General features: G+C 60.0%; 1 protein-coding gene and 1 long non-coding RNA gene across 6 annotated transcripts in view; one reads left to right on the top strand and one right to left on the bottom strand.

The window, feature by feature from the left end:
* FLNA (filamin A) overlaps positions 1-20889 on the bottom strand; it is a 29534-nt gene that overhangs the window by 535 nt on the left and 8110 nt on the right. For 2 of the 5 annotated variants that reach the window (XM_036415681.2, XM_045573532.1), the window contains exons 6-46: positions 20315-20433; positions 19903-19980; positions 19652-19814; positions 19344-19544; positions 18659-18796; positions 18451-18574; positions 18194-18330; positions 17918-18111; positions 17648-17761; positions 17420-17563; positions 16189-16312; positions 15945-16105; positions 15771-15861; positions 15516-15685; positions 14913-15030; positions 14555-14817; positions 13097-13694; positions 12829-13002; positions 12585-12747; positions 12347-12507; positions 12082-12252; positions 11538-11661; positions 11291-11447; positions 10262-10451; positions 10084-10107; positions 7483-7730; positions 7271-7366; positions 6992-7094; positions 6755-6895; positions 6517-6645; positions 6156-6329; positions 5211-5372; positions 4917-5120; positions 4687-4839; positions 4465-4587; positions 4108-4374; positions 3854-3991; positions 3552-3667; positions 2886-3018; positions 1213-1389; positions 559-1065 (exon numbers count right to left, since the gene is read on the bottom strand). In XM_036415681.2, coding sequence (XP_036271574.1) covers positions 559-1065; positions 1213-1389; positions 2886-3018; positions 3552-3667; positions 3854-3991; positions 4108-4374; positions 4465-4587; positions 4687-4839; positions 4917-5120; positions 5211-5372; positions 6156-6329; positions 6517-6645; positions 6755-6895; positions 6992-7094; positions 7271-7366; positions 7483-7730; positions 10084-10107; positions 10262-10451; positions 11291-11447; positions 11538-11661; positions 12082-12252; positions 12347-12507; positions 12585-12747; positions 12829-13002; positions 13097-13694; positions 14555-14817; positions 14913-15030; positions 15516-15685; positions 15771-15861; positions 15945-16105; positions 16189-16312; positions 17420-17563; positions 17648-17761; positions 17918-18111; positions 18194-18330; positions 18451-18574; positions 18659-18796; positions 19344-19544; positions 19652-19814; positions 19903-19980; positions 20315-20433 — 6972 coding nt within the window. The remainder of the gene's footprint in view (positions 1-558; positions 1066-1212; positions 1390-2885; positions 3019-3551; positions 3668-3853; positions 3992-4107; positions 4375-4464; positions 4588-4686; positions 4840-4916; positions 5121-5210; positions 5373-6155; positions 6330-6516; positions 6646-6754; positions 6896-6991; positions 7095-7270; positions 7367-7482; positions 7731-10083; positions 10108-10261; positions 10452-11290; positions 11448-11537; positions 11662-12081; positions 12253-12346; positions 12508-12584; positions 12748-12828; positions 13003-13096; positions 13695-14554; positions 14818-14912; positions 15031-15515; positions 15686-15770; positions 15862-15944; positions 16106-16188; positions 16313-17419; positions 17564-17647; positions 17762-17917; positions 18112-18193; positions 18331-18450; positions 18575-18658; positions 18797-19343; positions 19545-19651; positions 19815-19902; positions 19981-20314; positions 20434-20889) is intronic. The other 3 variants (XM_036415683.2, XM_036415684.2, XM_036415682.2) reach the window with 3 other exon arrangements.
* On the top strand, positions 221-20379 carry LOC118706419. Its single transcript, XR_004984026.1, has 3 exons — positions 221-261; positions 9007-9012; positions 20252-20379. It is a non-coding gene; the product is annotated as an uncharacterized LOC118706419 (long non-coding RNA).

Genomic DNA, 20889 nt, shown 5'->3' with positions numbered 1-20889 from the left:
CACCCCCATTTTCAGTTGTAACTATGCTGACCCCCCAGCTCCCCCCCCTTTTTAAAAAAATATATTTTATTGGTTTTCTACAGAGAGGAAGGGAGAGGGATAGAGAGCCAGAAACATTGATGAAAGAGAATCATCGACCAGCTGCCTCCTGCACACTCCCCACCAGGGATGTGCCTGCAACCAAGGTACATGCCCTTGACCAGAATCAAACCTGGGACTTTTCAGTCTGCAGGCCGACGCTCTATCCACTGAGCCAAACCGGTTTTGGCAGCCCTTTCTTTTTAAAAAATTATTTATTGACTTAGGCGGGGAGAGAGGGAGAGAGAGGGAGGGAGAAGGGGGGGAGGGAGAGAAAGGGAGAGGAAAGAAAGAAACATGATTTGTTGTTCCGTTTAATTATGCATTCATTGGTTGATTCCTATATGTGCCCTGATTGGGGATCAAACCCGCAACCTTGGTGTATCAGGATAATGCTCTAACCACTGACCTAACCAGCCAGGCAGAATGAACACATCCCCACCCTCCACCCTCCTCCCCGTGCTCCCTCCGGGCACCCACCTGCTTTGCTGCAGTCCACGGTGAAGCTGCTCTTCTGGCCCACGTAGGCCTTGCTCAGCCCCAGGCCTTTTGCCAGCACCTTGCTGGCGTCAGTGGGACCTGGGCCTGGGGCGCCATGCTGGGGGACGCTGGCCGTCTTGGTCAGGGAGTCTACAAATACTGACGATGTCTCATGGAGGCTGTGGTTGCTGACGAGACGGGGGCCTGTGGGGCAGAGCAGGTGGGGCTGAGAGGTAGCTGAGGGCCAGGCGCGGAGGCGGGCGCCAGCAGTCGGCTGCGGAGGCTCACCTGTGACTTTGGCCTTGAAGGGGCTGCCCCCGATGTGGTAGGGGCCACCGTATTTGATGGAGATGAGGTAGCTGCCAGGTACCATGGGGGTGTAGGTGACGCGGTAGCCCTCAGGGCACTCCTGGCAATCCATCTTCACCTTGGAGGGCCCGTCGATGGTGACCGACAGGGCACCGGCTCCCGCATTGCTTGTGTTCACGATAAACTCAGCTGGGCTCCCTGGGGACACGGGAGGTCAGGCAGAGCTGGTCTGGCCCACCCCACGCCAGCCCCGCACTGCCCACCCAGCAGCACAGCTTTGTCATTCTCGTGTGCCTCCTGTTGTCACTGAGATCTTAGATGGGGGCCCCCTAGAAGGTGACTTACCCGTGACGCCACCTTCCAGGCCGGCTCCGTAGGCAGACACCAGCCCCGGGTCCCCTCCATGCCCGGGCTCCCCAACTCGGATCTTGAAGGGGCTTCCGGGGATGTGGGTGCCATTGAACTTGACATCAATCAGGTAGACACCATTCTCCCGGGGGATAAAACGCACGGCGTACTTATCTGAGGAGCAGAGGGGCGTGCTGTGGACCTGGGTCCCTCCCCACAAACCGAGCAAGTGACAACTGTGAGGCGCGATCCTTGCCTGCCAGCCTGAGCCCAGCTTCTTCCATGGATCATGCTGGGCACCCACACCCCCCCGCACAGACCCCCTAAAACTTAAGGTGAAGCTGTAGATGCCCAGGCAGCCTATCGGGGCTCATCTGGACTGAAATCTTTTACAAGCAAAACACGCATCTCACTGCCTCTTTAAAAAAGTTACCATGGCCCTAGCCGGTTTGGCTCAGGGGATAGAGCATCAGCCTATGGACTGAAGAGTCCTGGCTTCGATTCCGGTCAAGGGCATGTCCCTCTGTTGCAGGCTCATCCCTGACCCAGTCAGGGCGTATGTGAGAGGCAACCAATCGATGTGTCTCTCTCACATCGATGTTTCTCTCTCTGTGTCTCTCCCCATCCCTTCCACTCTCTCTAAAAGCCAATGGGAGCCGAAACCGGTTTGGCTCAGTGGATAGAGCGTCGGTCTGCGGACTGAAAGGTCCCAGGTTCGATTCCGGTCAAGGGCATGTACCTTGGTTGCAGGCACATCCCCAGTAGGGGGTGTGCAGGAGGCAGCTGATCGATGTTTCTCTCTCATCGATGTTTCTAACTCTCTATCCCTCTCCCTTCCTCTCTGTAAAAAATCAATAAAATACATTTTTTTAAAAATCAATGGAAATGCCGAAACCGGTTTGGCTCAGTGGTAGAGCGTCGGTCTGTGGACTGAGGGGTCCCGGGTTCGATTCCGGTCAAGGGCATGTACCTTGGTTGCGGGCACATCCCTAGTGGGGGGTGTGCAAGAGGCAGCTGGTTGATGTTTCTTTCTCATCGACGTTTCTAGTTCTCTATCTCTCTCCCTTCCTCTCTGTAAAAAAATCAATAAAATATATTTAAAAAATAAAATAAAATAAAAATCAATGGAAAAATAGCCCTGGGTGAGGATGAACAACAACCAAAAGAAAGGTTACCACGAATGCCAAGCTAGCTCCCTGCGTGTTAACTGGGGCGCAGAGGCAGCGAGCAACTGGCTCGGGGCCACACAGCTGGGAAGGGGCAGGACTAGGCTGTGACACTAGTGAAACTACCCCGCAGCAATGCACACCCTCACCCTCTCCCAGCCCTGGGTGCCCAGGCCTGTCTGTAGGTGCCATGCCCTGGCTAAGGGCCCTGAGCCCTCGGGCTGGACTTGCGGCCTCTCCTTCAGGAGACTGCGCCGGACCCTGCAGGAGGCTGTCTTCTTTCTAGCAGTCGTGGCTGCTGAGCCCGATGCCAGGGGCGTGGGTCATGAGTGGTGGCAGGGTCGCCTGGCTGAGGGGGCCCGGGTGTGGGCCCCGTCTTGGCTGCTCCCAGAATCTGTACCTCCTCTCGTACTCTCAGCCTGCTTCCCGCCGGCTGGCCAGGCCCACTGCTCCCAGTGAGGCCAGGGCAGGTGGCGGGGTGGCAGGGCAGGGACAGGGCCTCACCTTGATCGATCTCTGTGACATAGCATTCCTCCAGGGCTCCCGAGGGGCTGTGCACCTTGGCATCGATCGCCCCCTTGGCCCCGTTCAAGCTGACTGCAAAAGAGGCTGGCTGGTTGACCTTTAACCCTGACTCCTGGAAGCACAGCAGAGGCGGTTAGAGGGTGGGCAGAATGAGGGAGGGCGGGGTCCCAGGAGCAGGAGGCCCAAACGGTTGCACTTACCCATCTGGCGTCCAAATTGGTTTAAAGAGGGAGAGCCATTGATTCTCGAGGGGCAACAAGCTTCAGACATACACCCCTGCTCCCCCCGCCCCCCGCGCCCCCCCCAGATGCATGCGCTCCACAATCACACCCCCGGGGCAGGGTGAAGGGAGGGCGGCCCCACCCGCTGGGCAGCACCCAGCCCCTGCAGGCTGTCCCTCTTTAAACCTCAGCCCTGGTGCTCAAGGGGCACAGGCTTCTGTTCAAAGCCTTTAGACCTGAGACACGAGAAAAACCCCACGCGGTGGCCAGGGGTGTGTCCTGCCAACCCAAAGCGCGGGCTGCACCCGGCCAGAGCAGAGGGCTGGGCGGGTCACTCGACACGGGGCCGAGGCCTGCTCCGCGCACTGGCTCTGGTCTGGCCGGGCCAGGAGCCCCCGGCGGGCGGTTTCTCTCAGTGCCTCACCTGAAGACTAGAAACAGTAAGGCGGCGGGCGTCGCCAGACGGAGAAGCCACGGGCACCACGAAGGGGCTGTCGGGGATGTGCTCCTCGTTGAACTTCACGGAGACCTCGTAGTCACCTGCAGAGGGAGAGACGCAGAGGATGAGGCCCCACAGGGCTGCGTTGTAGCCTCCCGCCTCCCACGGACAGCCCAGTGGCCCTGGGTCAAGGTGGGGAGGGGAGCCGAGCAGGACTGTCTGCATAGACCCGACCAACACCCACACTGAGGCATGGCTGCCCCTCACCCCGGCCCGGCCCTCGGTACCTGGCTCCTGGACCACATAGGCCACACCGCAGGAGCCATCCTTGCGGTCCTCGAAGGAGATCTCAGCCTTGCTGGGGCCCTCGACGGCAATGGCCAGGCCCCCAGCGCCGGCTTCCCTGGTCCAAATGCTGAATTCGGCTGTGGCAAAGCAGTGTCTGGTGAGTGGCGCGCATGCGCGCCTCTCCCCTGACCTCAGCCCCTCCAACCCCCGGCCCTGCCCAGGAAAGCAAGAAGCTGGCAGGAAGCAGGCCTACCTGGCACTCCAGCCTCGGCCCTCTCGAGGCCGGGGCCTCCGGCGCGGACCTTGTGGGCGCCCCCTTCCCCTAGGGGCCCCACGGTGAACTGGAAGGGGCTCCCGGGCACGTGCTGGCCCTTGTACTTGACGCTGACCGTGTGCATGCCCATCTCAGCGGGCACAAAGCGGATGCAGTATGTGTGGTTTTCCCCTTCCACAATCTCGGCTTCGTGGGTCTTGCCTGAGGGGCTGGTCACCTGGGCTGTCATGTCCTGGATGTTAATCTCTGCAGGTGGGGGACAGCCTGGTGAGCGGGCCTTCTGATCGGGATTACCAGCCCTTCTCAGCCCCTCCCCCACTTCCCTACAGCTCCTACCGGGGATCTTTAGGCTGAGGTCACAGTGACTGCCAACATTGGCCACTGAAGGGGCCCGTCGCCTGCGTGTGATGCTCTCTTTCACTCGGCCTTCGCCTGTCACCTTCACGGAGAAGGGGCTGCCTGCAGGATGGAAGCACGGCCCGCACCCACACAGGTTACATCCGGGCCCTAGGATGCGATCAGGAGGGTCAGGGAGAAATGCGCGTGCGCGACACTCACCAGGCACGTGCTGGTCAGCAAACTTGATGTTGATGATGTAGTTGCCAGGCTCCGTGGGGCAGTAGGTGACCCTGCACGTGCCATCCTCCAGGTCCTCCGTGTTGATGTCCACTTTGCTGGGGCCCTCGATGGACAGGCTGAGCCCGCCGTAGCCTGTGGAGGGGACACCCCTGAGCCAGAGAGCCAAGCATAGTGGGGCTCCCCCTGGCGGGCAGGCTGCCATCGCTCACCAGCATCACGGGTGTCGATGATAAACTCCGCAGGTTCAAAGGTGTGGCCTTCATGGAGGCCCTGGCCAGAGACGCGCACGCGGCTGGCATCCCCGATCTCCGATTGGCTGATCATCACGGGGATGGGGCTGCTGGCCACGTGCTGACCACTCTTCTTCACATGCACCATGTGCTCCCCTGTCTCCTTGGGCACGAAGGAGATCCCTGGGCACAGAGAGGGCTGTCAGTCAGGGAAAGGGATGCCCCGCCCCAACCCCCCTCCTTTCCAGAAGGCCCTGTCCCTCAGCCTCTTACCCACATGGCCATTGCGCAGGCGCTTCAGCAGACAGGGCTCCTCACGGCCCGAGGGCGGCACCACGGTGGCCGTCAACAGGCTGAGGTCCGTCTCGGAGATGTTGATGGGGATGTCAGCAGCGGAGCCCACCTTCAGGTGGGACATGCGCATGGAGTCATCACCTGGCAGGGGACAGTCACTGAGTGTCCAGAAGCAGAGAGAAACAGCACCCACCCTGCCACCTGCCTTTTTAAAACACACACACACACACACACACACACGTGTTATTGATTTCAGAGAGGAACGGAGAGGGAGAGATAGAAACATCAATGATGAGAGAGAATAATTGATCAGCTGCCTACTGCAAGACCCCCTACTGGGGAACGAGCCCCCAACCCGGGCATGTGCCCTTGACCAGAATTGAACCCGGGATCCTTTAGTCCACAGGCCGATGTTCTACCCACTGAGCCAAACTGGCTAAGGCCTAAAATATATTTTGATTGATGTCAGAAAGACAAGGAGAGGGGCTGAAACCGGTCTGGCTCAGTGGTAGAGCATCAGTCTGCGGACTGAAAGGTCCCGGGTTCGATTCCGGCCAAGGGCATGTACCTTGGTTGCGGGCACATCCCCGGTAGGGGGTGTGCAAGAGGCAGCTGGTCGATGTTTCTCTCTCATCGACGTTTCTAGCTCTCTATCTCTCTCCCTTCCTCTCTGTAAAATATCTATAAAATATATTAAAAAAGAAAGAAAGAAAGAAAGAAAGACAGGGAGAGGGAGATAGAAACATCCATGATGAGAGAGAATCACCAATCAGTTGCTTCTTGCATGACTCACACTGCAGGTGAGCCCCCAACCCGGGCATGTGCCCTGATCGGGAACCTTCTGGTTCACAGGTCGAGGCTCAACCACTGAGCCACGCCAGTCAGGCCACATGCCTCTTCCTGTAACTCCCCACGGGCACCCACCTGTGACCCTGGCCGTGAACGGGCTTCCTGGGATGTGCTGGTCGTTGTACTTGACGAGGATGCTGTAGTCGCCGGGCAGCACTGGCAGGTAGGACACGCTACACGTCCCGTCCTGATTGTCGGTGCAGCTGATTTCTGCTTTGGATGGCCCCTCGATGGCCAGGGACAAGCCCCCTATGGAGAATCGTGGGTGAGGGCGGGAACGGGACCCAGTACGAGATGAGGGAGAGCCCCAACAGGCAAGCAGGGGCTGGGGGGCAGGGTAGGGGACTCCCCCTTTGGGAGTCTCTCTCCTGCACCCAGCTCCCCACAGGCTGAGGGCATCCATGGCACAGACAGGCCCAAACCGGCTGCCACTCACCCTCTCCTGCGTCCTTGGTGTTGACTGTGAAGACGGCAGGCTTGTTCACTACTCCGTGGGTGAGGCCTGGCCCGTAGGCGGTGACGTGGCCACAGTTGACGTAATCCACGTAGAACTGCAGGGGGCTTCCTGAGGCAGGAAGAGGGGCCATGTGGAATGGGGGCCTTGCGCTGGCCCCCGAGCCCTCCCGCTGCCCCAGGCCTCTGTGAGGCGGGGGTGGCATTCTGGGAGGGCACACCTGGGATGTGCATGTTGTCATAACGGATGTCCATCTCGTGCAGACCAGCTTCGCTGGGGGCGTAGCGCACGGTCACTGTGCCGTCCTTGTTGTCGGTGATCGACGGCTGTGCCACCTTGCCGGAGGGCATCCGTACCTCTCCTGCAGGATGGGACAGGGTCAGGGCAGCCCGTTGGCACATCCCGGTCCCCTCCAGCCACCTCTGTGGCTCCCAAGCTCTTTCCTGCTCTCACTCACCTGTGATCTCGCCCTTCTTGATGGTGAAGGGGATGACAAGGTCGAAGGGTCTCAGGCTGGTCACGTCCAGCCCATTGACACCCACCATGGGTCTCTCCTGGGCCTGCAGTGGAGACAGAGGGCCCAAGTGAGGGCGGTAGGAGTCGAGGGAGTCCCAAGTAGGAAGATTTGGGGTCCCTCCTCACATGTGCCAGAACGGGCCTCATGGAACACCCAGCTGGCCAGCCCCCCTATGTCCCTTAGAGCTAGGCAAGCTGGAGGCGGCGGGCCAGGCCATACCCAGGTCTGCTGGGCGCCGGGAGCATAGGTGTATGGTGGGGCCAGCTGCTGAGGCCGCAACGGAGACTGCACGGTGGGCTGGTCCCCAGCCAGAGCCTGCAGAGCAAACACAAGAGCTGCAGGCTCTGAAATCACAGAGTAACCCGTGGTGGTGGTGGGGGGGCATTCAGGATGGGTCCCCCCCAGACCCTTCACCCCTAGCCCCTTCTGACCGTCACTTGGAAGGGGCTGTTGGGCACGTGCTCGCCGCCAAAGCGCACGCAGATGACGTATTTGCCCGGCTGCGGGGCCGTGTAGAAGATGTCAAAGGTGCCATCCTCATTCTCTACCACGTCCACGTCCACCTCGGAGCCGTCGGGTGTGCACACAGTGCAGGTAACCTTGCCTTTGCCTGCAGCCTTGGTGTCCACAGTGATCACCGTCTCCTCCCCAATCTGGATGGTGGGGCCGATGCCAGCACCTAGTGGGGCAGGGCGGGTCCCCAGAGGGGGGCCAGGGCATGAGCGTGGTGTTCAGGCTGCTCCTATCCACTGCCTGCCGCCCGCCCAGGCCTTTTATGCCACCACCAAGCACAGCCAGGCCTCCCGCCCCTGACCCCCGAGCTGGGACGGTGAGTCGTTTCTCAGAAGGCAGGAAAGGTCCCCTCGAGCCACCTCAGGCCAGGGAGCCCTGTCTTGGGGGCAGCCCCCATGTGGGAAAGGCGTTTAGGAGGAAGGGCGGGCCTGGAGGCCCGTGAGGCCGCTGCTGCCATTGGGGCACAAGCGTTTGCTGCCACCTCTTGTGCCAACTCAGCCTCAGCTGGTGCCGTGGACCTCGCTGAGCAGTGCCAGTGCTCCGGCTAGCACACAGCTGCCTCTGCCCCATGGCTTTGCCCCGTGGCCTGGCCCCGGCCCCCAGTGCTGTGTGCGCACGCGGTGAGGCGGGGTCCTGCTGCGATGTGGGGGGATGTGACACTCGCCCCCCGCCCCCCACCCAGGCCTGAAGGGGAAATGAAAGTTTCCTGACAACTGAGAATGCTCGCTCGACCAAAGGCTCGTGGTGAGGGGTGGCTGGGCACAGCCCAGAGCAGGCAGGGAGCTAGGAGCGGGGAAGCGGGGAGCAGCGGGGTTAGCGCCCTAGCAGCACAGCGCACAGCAGCGGCAGCACCCGGAGGGAGGGGGACAGGAGGCCCAAGCCGCAGCCACCGCCTCTAGGTTGCAAGGGCAGAGCAGCTGAGCAGCCTCCAGGGCCCCAGAGTGCCTGAGGGAAGTGGGGGGGCAGTGACGTTACACCTGCGCTTAGCCGTGGAGGCTCAGGGGGTGGTGGGCTGTGAGGCCTTAAACTTTAAGGCTTAAAGGAACAGGCAGGCTGGCCCTGCCCGGGGAAGCCCCCAGGAGCATGTGGCCGAGGGCTCAGGCTGCCCTAGGCTCTGTGCGGGCCTTCTGCGGCTCTCCTGAGGTCCCGAACTGGCCACCTGCTGCCCACTCCGCCCTGGAAGGCCTCACCTCATTCCCATCCAACACCCCTTCTCTCCAACTGGGGACTGAACCCGCCATCTAGCTAGTGGTTTGGGCCCCCACCTCAGTGACTCTTGAATCCCCACTTTTCCTATCCAGCCCATCAGCCAGTCTTGGCTGCTCCATCTTCAAAGTACACCTCCCAACTTGGTCCCCGCCCCCCCCAGCTGATCGAAAAGGCACTTCAGCCCGGCCGGTGTGGCTCAGTGGTTGAGCGTAAATTAACCTATGAACCAGGAGGTCATGGTTCAATTCCCGGTCAGGGCACATGCCCGAATTGCGGGCTCGATCCCGTGTTGGGGCCATGGAGGAGGCAGCCCATCAATGATTCTCTCTCATCATTGATGTTTCTATCTCTCCCTCTCTCTCTCTGAAATCAATAAAAAATATTTTAAAAATATAAATGAAAAATAAAAGTAACGTCAGCTATCTCTGTTCTGCACACAGTGGCCAGGTAAACCGAGACCACTCCCTCAACCAAGGCCTGACCCTGCCTCTGGTCCCCAAGGTCTGGTCCCCCTGTCCTGGGCACATATGCCTGTCATCTCAGATCCCAGGGCCTGGGCTGGCTCCCTCGCCCTAGCTCCAGGCCTGCAGCCCTCGGAACCTCCTAAGTAGCAATCACCTCTTACTGGTGTCCCTGCCTGGGGCTGGCTCTGAATAACGTCACTGCTGGGGGGATGGGGGTAGGAGAGGAGGCGGGGAGGGCAGATTGGCCACCGAGTGCACTTTGGGGCTCTGAGGCTGGGCCGGGCCCCGCCATGCTGGCCGCCCAAGCAGTCGACGCTGGCGCTACTGCACTACCAGCTAGCCCCACCCGCTCATGCAGGCTGCGCCTCCCCCGGCCCGGGACGCGAGGCCCCTGGGAGGTGGGGATGAGGGTCTGTGGATCTGGCCAGGGCTGGGGACTCTCGCCCATCGGGAGGCCCCTTGTCCCCTTAGCCTATGCAGGAGCCCTTGACATGGAAGGAGGGAGCACGAAGGAAGGGCCTGCTGCCCGCCTCCTGGGCTTTCCTGGAGTGCCGAGATCCCCAGACCCCAGGGCCCCAGTGGGGTGCCTCTCAGGATGCACCTCACCCCAAAGCTCTCAGCTGCAACCCGACTTCTCAGATGGGGAAACAGAGGCCCAGAGAGGGGGCGGGCCGGAGCGCTCATGCTCAGCTCCGGAGGCCTCCCTGGGCCCTAACCCTCCGGCCCCCCCCTCTGTCCCTGCCAAGAGCTGCAGCTGGAACTGTCCTGGGAATCAGCACGGAAGAGGAAAGGAAGCTGCCCTCTGGGCAGGAGGGGCATTGGGAGTGGCCCCGGCAAGCAGCTTACCTAGCCCGTGACCTCCGATTGACACTGAGGTGAGAGGGCAGAGAGCAAGGAGAAAGGTCAGGTGAGTCACTCAGGGGGCGGCCCCCACTCCCACACGCTGCCCCAAGCAGCGAGTCCTTGCACACAGGCACACCCAAGCCCCGTGCTGAGCGCCGTGGCCGATGGCGGGCGGGCTCACCTGTGACCGTGCACTTGCTGGCATCCCCGGTGGGCACGGCGCGGACACGGTACGGGGAGAAGGGGATCTCATCGCCGCCATACTTGATAAGGATGGTGTAGCGGCCCGTCACATCTGGCACGTAGGCTACCGTGTACGTGCCATCGTGGTTGTCTTGGATGTGCGTCTTCTTGGGCTTGCCCTCGGGGTCCTGTGTGGCAAAACACAGGGGACAGAGGGGGTTGTCATAAGCCTGCCCAGCCCAGGATCACCTCTGGTTCTCTTTGGCTAAAATATATATTTTTATTCATTTCAGAGAGGAAAGGAGAGGGACAAAGAGAGAAACATCAATGATGAAAGAGAATTATTGATCGGCTGCCTCCTGCATGCTCCGTAATGGGGATTGAGCTTGCAACCAGGGCATGTGCCCCAACCAGGAATAGAACCGTGACCTCCTGGTTCATAGGTTGATGCTCAACCACTGAGCCATACCGGCCAGGCTCAGGTTCCCTTAAAGGAGCCAGCACCAGGTGCTGCTGCTGTAGGAACAGCCTCCAGGTCACTCAGCCGTCATGGCCGCAAATAGCTGCCTGCATCCAGCATTGTCTTGTTATTTCTCCATTAGCAAGGGCCAGAAGACAGGTCCCCCGAATGCTCAAAGCTCCTGTCACCCATGAGAACAAGCAGGGCCGGGGATCTTGGCACCCGTTCTGCTTTATCCCCATGAGTACCTCTCGGCTCCCATCCTCCACCCAAGGGCCTTCCCAGCACTAATGTCACAAGTGGGCAAATTGAGGAACTAAGGGCTTTGCTAATGTGCTCAAAGTGAGGCACGAGCTGGTGTGTGGTTGGGGAAGGCTGTGCCCGTCACCATCTTCTAGACACAGGACACCTGCCCGGGCTGGCATCATTCCCAGGAGAGACCTCAGTGCCCCAGCTGCATGCTCTATGCTGCACACGGCTCCAGCCTGGGCCGCCACCTTCCCTGGCCTTCCCTGTGCCTGCAGTGGCACCCAGCGGGACGAGGAGCTGCCCAGGCCGCCAGCTCACCGTGATCTGGACAGCCAGCAGGCCTTCTCCTGCATCCTTTGCATCAATGGTGAACTCCACAGGCAGGCTGGCGGGCACGCCGGTGGTGTTGAGCCCAGGGCCGCTGGCTTTCACCTTGCTGGCGTCGTGCGTAGGCAACACCTTGACCTTGAAGGGGCTGTTTGATAGGCCAGGGCGTTGTGAGTGGTTTGGAAGGTTCTCGATGCCCAGCCTGCCGCCCCCAGCTGGGCAGGGAGCTGCCTCTTACCTGCGGGGCACCTCCTCTTCCCCATACATCACAGAGATGCTGTAGGGCCCCTCACGGCTGGGCACGTAGTTGACGGTCTGGGTGCCGTCAGCGTTGTCCACCACGTCCACTGGTTCTACCAGGCCTGGCCCCAGTCCCAAACAGAGCCTCAGCCAGTCTCCTGAGCCCTCAGCCCCACCACCCGGACGGCAGGGACTCAGCTGTGCCCAGCCCCCTCTCAGGCAAGACTCTGCTCTCTTCCCTCTCAAAGAGGATCATATCCTCCCAACCTCCTGCTCTTTTTAAAAAATACCGTATATATATATACGTTTTTATTGATTTCAGAGAGGAAGGGAGAGGGAGAGAGAGAGAAACATCAATGATGAGAGAGAAACATTGATCGGCTGCCTCCTGCACGCCCCCACACTGGAGATGGAGCCTGCCACCCGCACATGCGCACTGACGGGGAATCAAACTGTGACCTCCTGGTTCATCGGTTGGTGCTCAACCACTGAACCACACTGGCTAGACCCAACCTCCTGCTCTTAAGCGTCTGGCCACTCACCTTTGGGTCCCTGGACTTTGACCTGTAGTGGGGCCACACCGGCCTTGCTCGTGTCCACTTGGAAGGACTGAGGCAGGTTGGCACGGACCATGCCTGGGCTCAGGCCAGGCCCAGAGCACTTCACCTTGGTGGCGTCTGTCACATCATGCACAGGCACTTTGAAAGGACTGCCTGGGGTGGGGGGCAGAGGGATGGATTGTGTGTGAGACGGGGTGGAGGGCAAGCGGGTGGCTCCAGCCCAGCCCTAGCCGACCTGCCTCCTCACCTGGCACTTGGTGGCCGCCGTAGGTGACATTAAGGCTGTAGGTGCCAGCCTCATAGGGGATGTACTCAACCGAGCAGCTGCCATCTTTGTTATCCATGCAGGACATCTTCGCCTCAGAGGGGCCCTCTACAGCCAGGCCCAGGCCCCCTGTGCCAGCTCCCCTGGTCCAGACAGACAGCCAGTTAGTCCTGGAGTTTCATGGCCCATCATGCCCCCTGCCTCCTGGGCACTTCCTCACCTCGTCTCCACGGTGAACTTGTTGGGCTTGTTGGTGGTGCCACTTTGGATGCCTGGCCCATGGACGCGCACCCGAGAGGGGTCGCAGCCCTCGGTCACAGGCACCTGGAAGGGGCTGCTGGGCACGGGGCTGCCATCGTAGGTCACGTCCACAGAGTGGAGTCCTGGAGGATGGGGGGCTGGGTGAGGAGGAGCCCGGGCCACCCCACGCATGCCCCACAGCCCCGGGGAGCCCTGGCGCATACCCTCCTCGTAAGGCGTGTACTCCACTTTGTACGTGCCGTCACCACAGTCCTGCACGTAGGTCTCGGTCAGGTTGCCTGAGGGGTTGGCCACGCGGGCCTTGACATGGGGCCCTCCAGTTTTCGTCAGAGCCCGGGCATCCACGCTGAACTCGGTGGTAGCCTCTCGGAAGACGCCTGTAGGGGGGCAATGAGGAGGAGGCATGGGCTCCGAGGGCTCCGGGCACCCTAGATGCCCCCAGACCCCTTGCCTCACAGTGGGGCCTCTCACCTTGGCCATCAACGCCAGGCCCGTAGCACTGGACACCAGAAGTGTCTACCGCGGGCTCCACCTGCAGCTTGCTGGGGAAGTTGGGCACAGGCTGGCCACCGTATTTGATGGTGACGGTGTAGGAGCCGGGGCAAAGGGGGATGTAGGTGATGGTGTGCGTGCCGTCACCGTGGTCCTGTATGTGCACCTCGGCGGGCAGCCCGGCCTCGGAGCGGATCTCGATGGTCAGCTCTGCGCTGCCTGCACTTGAGCAGTCCACATGGAACTGGCCCGCCTCCCCAGCCGTGGCGCGCTCCAGCCCAGGGCCGGAGCACTTGACCTTGGATGCGTCAAAACAGGGCACCACGTGGGCCTTGAATGGGGAGCCGGGGATGTGAGTGTCGGCGAAGAGGATGTTGATGTTGTAGTCTCCGGGCTCGGTGGGCACATAGGACACGGAGCATGTGCCATCTCCGTTGTCCAGGCACTCGAGCTGCGCCTCGCAGGGGCCCTCCACGGTCAGGCCCAAGCCGCCCGTGCCGGCACCCTTGGTGTCGATGGTGAAGCGGGCAGGGGAGCCGGCACTGCCGCCCTGCAGCCCTGGCCCAAACGCCTTCACCTGAGGAGAGACGGGCAGGTCAAGAGCTGAAACCACACCACCTCCCTGACCCTTGACCCCTGGCACCCACTTCAATCTATCTCCTTTTTTTAAAATTTAATTTTTAAAATATATTTTATTGATTTTTTCAAAATATATATTTTATTGATTTTGTACAGAGAGGAAGGGAGAGAGATAGTTAGAATCATCGATGAGAGAGTCATCGATCAGCTGCCTCTTGCACACCCCCTACTGGGGATATGCCCGCAACCAAGGTACATGCCCTTGACCGGAATCGAACCCGGGACCTTCCAGTCCCCAGGCCGACGCTCTATCCATTGAGCCAAATCGGTTTCGGCGATTTTATTGCTTTTTTACAGAGAGGAAGATAGAGTTAGAAACATGGATGAGAGAGAAACATAGATCAGCTGCCTCCTGCACACCCCCCACTGGAGATGTGCCCACAACCAATGTACATGCCCTTGACTGGAATCGAACCCAGGACCCTTCAGTCTGCAGGCCGACGCTCTATCCGCTGAGCCAAACTGGTTTTGGCTAATTTTAATTTTTTTCAAAAATATATTTTTTTATTTCAGAGAGGAAAAGAGAGAGAAACATCAATGATGAGAGAGACTCATGGATTGGCTGCCTCCTGCATGCCCCACACTGGAGATCGAGCCCCCAACCCAGGCTGGGAATCGAACCTGGGACCCTTTAGTCCACAGGCCAACGTTCTAGCCACTGAGCCAAATCAGCGAGGACAATCTACCTCCTCTCGTTCTGGCTTCCCTCCCTCATGAGACGGGCATAAGCAGGCCTCGGCACCATAAAGGGGAAGAGCGTGTCTGGGAAAGACAGGGCGGCCCCCATACCTCAGTTACCTTGCTAGGCTTTGTGGGGGGCACGGCTTCCAGAGGGAAGGGGCTGCCGGGCACAGGCACACCGTCGTAAGTCACCTCAACCTCGTAGGACCCCTCCTCGCGGGGCACGAAGCGCACGACACTGTTGTCAGCCCCCAGGCCGGGCTCCACCTTGCAGGGCACCGATGCGCCCGATGGGCCCACGATCTTTGATGCCACTTTGCCTTGGCCACCGGCTCCCTTTGACTTGACTGTGAACTCCTGGTCTTTGCCAACGTCCACCTCTATTGAGATGACAGAAGAAGGGGAAGAACGGTGACGCTGAGCCCGGGCAGCTTCTGGGCCATCCTCGGTAACCACGAGGGCCCTGACTACTTACTCTCTCCCAGGCCGGACACCTTGATCTTGCTGAGGTCCAGGCTTGGAGACACCCCCACGGAAAAGGGGCTCTTAGGGATAGGATCCCCTCCGTAGGTAACATTGACGCCCACTGGGCCCTGGGAGGGGAACAGAAGGGTAGTCATAGGTCATGACCCTGGTCTCCTGGCCTGCAGCTTCCCCAGTTAGGAATTGGGGACTGGTCAGAGAGACACTGGCTCTCCTTTAAAAAAAAATGTTTACCGATTTCAGAGAGGGAGGGAGAGGGAGAGAGAGACAGAAACATCAATGATGAGAGGATCATTGATCGGCTGCCTCCTGTACACCCCCAACTGGGGATGGAGCCCACGACCCGGGCATGTGCCCTGACTTGGAATCAAACCATGACCTCTTGGCTCATAGGTTGATGCTCAACCACTGAGCCACACCGGCCAGACAACTGGCTCTCCTCTTCCACCCCTGGCCTTCATGCCCACCGTCTCCCAGGTGGGAAATGGCAGTGAGCGGGAAGCCTCCTGGAGCAGCCCCCCCCAGCCCACCGCTCAAGGACCTCGGACGTGGTGGGTGTAGAAGGGGTGCACAGCTGCAGAGGTTAAGGGCGTACCTGCTGTATAGGAGTGTACTTGACCGTGTAGGTATTATCGTGGTGGTCGATGATGTCCACATCGCGCACTGCTTCTCCCTTGGCCGTTCCCGAGAACTGGACATCCAGTTTGCCCTTGCCAGCGGCTTTCGCATTGACCGTGAAGTGGGTGGGTTTGCCAAGCTCAACACCTAAGGAGACGTGGCAGCCATTAGGGGCACGTTGCCTCCATCCCCCCTGAGGACCCCGACCTCTCCAGAGGGTGGTCATCCTCACCTGTGCGGCTGAGGCCAGGGCCCTCAGCCTTCACCTTGCTGGCATCATGGGAGGGTTCCACCTTGACCCGGATGGGGCTGGTAGGCGTAGCCTGCAATGGCGGGAGAAGGGGACTAAGAGAAGAACAGCACCCAATGCCCAGCGGTGTTGGGAGTGGGAAGCAGCGACACCCACCTGGTCAGCAAAGAGGACCATGATGGTGTAGCTGCCAGCCCCACGCGGTGTGTACTTGACCGTGAAGGTGTCGTTGTCATTGCGAATGATGTCAAAATCGATGTCGGCCTCAGCGGGGCCCACCACACCAGGGGCACACTTGATGCCAATGCTGACATCGCCTGCAGCAGGGGAGGGAGTAAGGGCTGGGACCTCATGTGGATGCCTCATCCACATGTCCACCCACCTGAGGCCGGCGCCTTACCTTGGCCCGCCTCCGTGCAGTCCACGGTGAAGTAGGTGGGCTCATGAGCCTTGAGCCCTGTCTTGGCCACTCCCGGGCCGTACACCTTGACCTTGTTTGGGTGGCTGCCGGCTCCCACGTTCACCTGCACAGGACAAGGAAAGGACCAGGGCATTACCAGCCTCATCGACTGCTGGCTGTCACGCAAAATGGTGTAACCATCTTGGGAAGGGACCTCAAATGATTAACCATAAAATGACCATGTGATGCTGTGATTCGGCTCTTATGCATCTGCCTACCCAGAGAGATGAGATCACTTGTCTGCATACTTGTACCCAAATGCGCCCAGTGGCACCACTCACAACAGCCAAAAGGGAGAACATAACAAAGGCCCATCAACAAACAACTGGGTAAATACAATGCGGTCTAATCCATACAATGGACTATCATTCAGCCATGAAAAGGCAGGAAGTACCAATTCAGGCAGCCATGGAGAATCACAATGGAAACATTATGTTGAGTGAAAGCATTCAGACACAAAATGCCAGACATTGCATGGCTCCATCACTAGCAAATGTCTAGAACAGGCAGATTGCAGAATAGTGGTTGCTCAGGGTTGAGGGAGGGGAATTTTGGGGGGTAGAGGAGCTTTGGTTTGGGGATGATGAAAACTATCTAGTCTTGCCCGGTCGGTCAGTGTGGCTCAATCCCCAGTAGGGGGTGTACAGGAAGCAGCCGATTAATGATTCTGTCATCATTGATGTTTCAATCTCTCCCTCTCCCTTCTTCTCTGAAATCAATTAAAAAAAACAAAACCTTATCTAGTCTTCAATTGTGTTATCCATCGCACAACTCTGAATGGATTCAAGACTACCAAGCTATATACTTGGAATGGGTGAGCTGTCTAGGATTTACGTTTTATTTTTATTTTATTTTAATATATTTTATTGATTTTTTTTACAGAGAGGAAGAGAGAGGGAGAGAGAGTTAGAAACATCGATGAGAGCGAACCATCGATCAGCCGCCTCCTGCACAGCCCCCACTGGGGATGTGCCTGCAACCAAGGTACATGCCCTTGATCAGAATCGAGCCTGGGACCCTTCAGTCCGCAGACTGACGCTCTATTCACTGAGCCAAACCGGGTAGGGCTGGGTTCACGTTTGATCTAAGAGAGCTATAGGTAAACCCGGGACAGGTGCCCTAGGAAGATGTGATGAAGGGCTGCCCAAGGCCCGTGGGAGGGCCGGCTCACCCGGAAGGGGCTGTTCGGGATGCTCACGCCGCCCCAAGACACCATGGCCGTGTGCTTCACGGGCTTCCTGGGCACGTAGGAGCAGCTGTAAGTGCCGTTGCCGTTGTCCTTGACTGATGCCTCCACGGGGCAGCCCTCGTTGTCCTGGAAAGTAGGTGGCCAACCAGTCAGTACCCAGATCTGGGTGCCTGCCCACCCCCACCTCTGCGCCACGAGTGGGCACCCCACCTGCACTTGAACCCGGAGAGGGGCCTTCCCGCCGAGCTTGGCGTCCACTGTGAACTCCGCCGGCTTGTTGACGGCCACGCCCGTCTTCTCCAATCCAGGGCCACGTGCCTTCACCTGATGGGAAGCCACCCAGATCTCAGGGGACCAAATGCAGGTCACCAAGGAAACGGGGTGGCAGGGAAACACCCCTGGGGATTGCAGCCCAGGGCCCAGCCCGCAAGGGGAGGCATCAGGGGGCCAAGACCCGGGCCAGGGGCACGTGGGCGTTACCCTGTCCGGGTGGAAGTCCTGAGGCGCCTCCCGGATGTCAGCCATGAAGGGGCTGAGGCGGATGTCCTCGCTGTTGCACAGCACGTGCACGGCATACTCGCCAGCCTCCTGGGGCCAGTAGCGCACATCACAGGAGCCATCGCCCTTGTCATCGCATTCGATCTTGGCCTGCGACGGGCCCTCCACGGAGAAGCCTGTCGATAGCCACCAATTCTATCAGTGCCCTGGAGCCTGGCAGGGGGCCCCAGGGTGCCCACGCTGCAGCCCCCAACTCACCCAGGGTGCCTACGTCGTCCCCGATGGCCTCCACCACGAAGTCCGCTGACTTGCCAACGACACCGCCCTCCAGGCCAGGCCCCCAGGCCCGAACCTTCTGATTGCCACACTCTGTGCCCACCTTCACCTCGAAGGGGCTGTAGAGAGAAAGCCACACGGGGGTGTGTGCTGAGGGGCACTGCCCTGGAGGGGCACGGCCCTGAGCAGAGTCGGGGGGTTACAGTGCATTGGTTCTGAGCACTGGGTTGGGGCCTCACCTGCGCCCGATGTTCTGGCCCCCCCACGTGATGGTGACGGTGTACGTGCCAGGCACCGTGGGGTAATACTCGAAGCCGTAAACACCATCCCCCAGGTCCTTCTGTTTCACGCGCTCCTCGCCCTCTGCCAGAGACAAAGGAGGGCCTCAGGCCTGCCCAGCAGCACCCTGGGGCGCCCACTGCCCACCTCGGCTGCGGGTTGACTTACTTGGACCCTTCACAATGACCTTGAGCTCCCCACTGCCCGCGCCCTTGGTGTACACCTTGAAGTCAGCGGTCTCCTTCACCCGCACGCCTTTGGGCTGGAGGCCCCGGCCCACGGCGCGGCAGGCGCTGGGGTTACAAGCTGTGGGCAGAGGGCTCATGAAGCCACCGGGGCTGACACCGGCGACCCCTCCCTTGCTGCTCCCCGCAGGGCTGGGCCATCAGGAGGAGGGTGGGGACCCTCAGAATCGGCCCCAGGAGATAGGGAGGGACATGCCAGAAAGAAATAAAAGGGACCCTGACCCCAGGACAGACCTATGGCCCAGACCAGGATGTGACAGCCTCCCCCCTCCTGCTCCACCCCAGCTCCCCGGCCCCACCCAGCCCGCCCCTCCCAAAGGAAGACAGATCCAAGTACCGTTGACCCTGTGGGCAGAGCAGAGAGCAGCAGGATTCTAGACAGCTCGAGCAAGTTCTTCCGAAGGTGAAAGCGTGAAGAGAAAGAGAGATGGAGAGGGCGAGAGGAGCAGGAAGAGGGGCCCCAGCGGGGGAGGAAAGAAAGCTCACCCCAACAGTGGAAGCAGAGACCCCGGGTGCCATGGTGGGGAGGGCTGGAGTGGGACCCTCCAACCGACCGTCCCGTGGGAGGCCCCAGCCATGGGGGACGGAGGTGGCCGGGCCCAGCCTACCTTGGCCAATAGTAACCGTGTAGGGGCTGCGAGGGATAGGCATGCCGGCGAAGGTGACGTGCACGGTGTGGGTGCCCTCCATGGTGGGCTGGTAGCTGCAGCGATAGGTGCTGTCACCCCTGGCCTCCAGCTGAGTCTCCACAGTGCCCTTCTGGCCGGTAGGGTCCTGGATCGTGACCTCTACGTCACCCGAGCCAGCTCCTGCCACAAAGTACCAGCTTAGCTGCCGGAGCCTCCAGGCTGGCTGCGCCCGGACCCCGGCAACAGTCTGCCACCCCAGAACCGCCTGCCCAGCCGCCTCCCCTCACCTGCGGTGAAGATCTCGAAGTAGGTGGTCTTGTTGGCGATGTTGCCGCTGGGCTCCAGGCCGGGGCCCTGGGCAGTCACTTTGCTGGCGTCGCCCTGGGACTTGTCCACGTACACCTCAAAGGGGCTCTTGGCGATATGCTGGCCAGCGAAGAGCACGGTGACCTGTGTCCGGGAGGGGCAGGCTGTGAGAGAGTCGGGGCCCCACAGCAGCTGTCCCTGCCGCCAGCCTCCCCCCGGGCTGAGGGCTCACCTTGTGAGTCCCCGTCACCTCGGGGACATACCAGACAGAGAAGGTACGGTTCTTGTCGTTATTGGCAGTCACTTTGGCCTGTGGTAACAAGGAGCCCGTGAGCCTTTGCTAAGACCAGAACCTTTATTTTTTTTTAAATATACTTTTATTGATTCCAGAGAGAGGAAGGGAGAGGGAGAGAAAAATAGAAACATCAGTGATGAGAGAGAATCACTGATCGGCTGCCTCCTGCACACCCCACACTGGGGACCAAGCCCGCAACTCAGGCCTGTGCCCTGACCAGGAATCGAACCATGACCTCCTGGTTCATAGGTCGATGCTCAACCATTGAGCGACACTGGCCGGCCAGGCAAGAGCAGCCCCTTTAAATGGAGGCACTGCAGTGCTCCGCCCCACCTGAAGGTGGCCCTACCTCCTCCTGGTGTCCAGCTGGGTCCTCCACATACACCAGCACCTCTCCCTGGCCGGCACTTCTGGTCTCCACAGTGAACTCTGCTCGCTTCTTCACCATATTGCCTGTGGGCTCGATGCCTGCCAAGGGAGGAGGACAAAGGCATGGCTGGCTGCTAGGGCCATGGCCTTCCCCCTCCCCCATCACCCTTCAGCAGCATCTCCTCCCGCAGCTCAGCCCCCTCCCCGCCATCCCCGTGGATCACTCAGAACTGGCTGAGTCAGTTCAGCGTGAACACGGGTGCGCGGAGCTTGGCCTTGGGCCCCAGCTGTTCCTTCGCTGTGAGACAGGCCTGGGCCTGTTTTCTAGAACTCTCGCTTGGGTTTGCCTGGGCCCTTCCTCCTGCGTGAGACCCTGGCGGGGTTTGGTCTCCACTTACAGTAAAGTGGTTCGCTGCTCCCTCCTTGAACTGGTCCCACCTTGGGTTGGTGGCTAGTCGCAAGTGGCCAGTTTGGACCAGCCCAGACCCATTCCCGTCTGCCTCTCGGGGGGGCATTTGAGAACCTGGCTGCCATGCCCCTGAAGACCCCCGGGGA

This window comes from Pipistrellus kuhlii, unplaced genomic scaffold, assembly GCF_014108245.1.
Source record: "Pipistrellus kuhlii isolate mPipKuh1 unplaced genomic scaffold, mPipKuh1.p scaffold_m20_p_51, whole genome shotgun sequence".
In the NCBI taxonomy this organism is placed as follows: domain Eukaryota; kingdom Metazoa; phylum Chordata; class Mammalia; order Chiroptera; family Vespertilionidae; genus Pipistrellus; species Pipistrellus kuhlii.
This window is presented reverse-complemented; position numbering and strand designations above follow the sequence as displayed.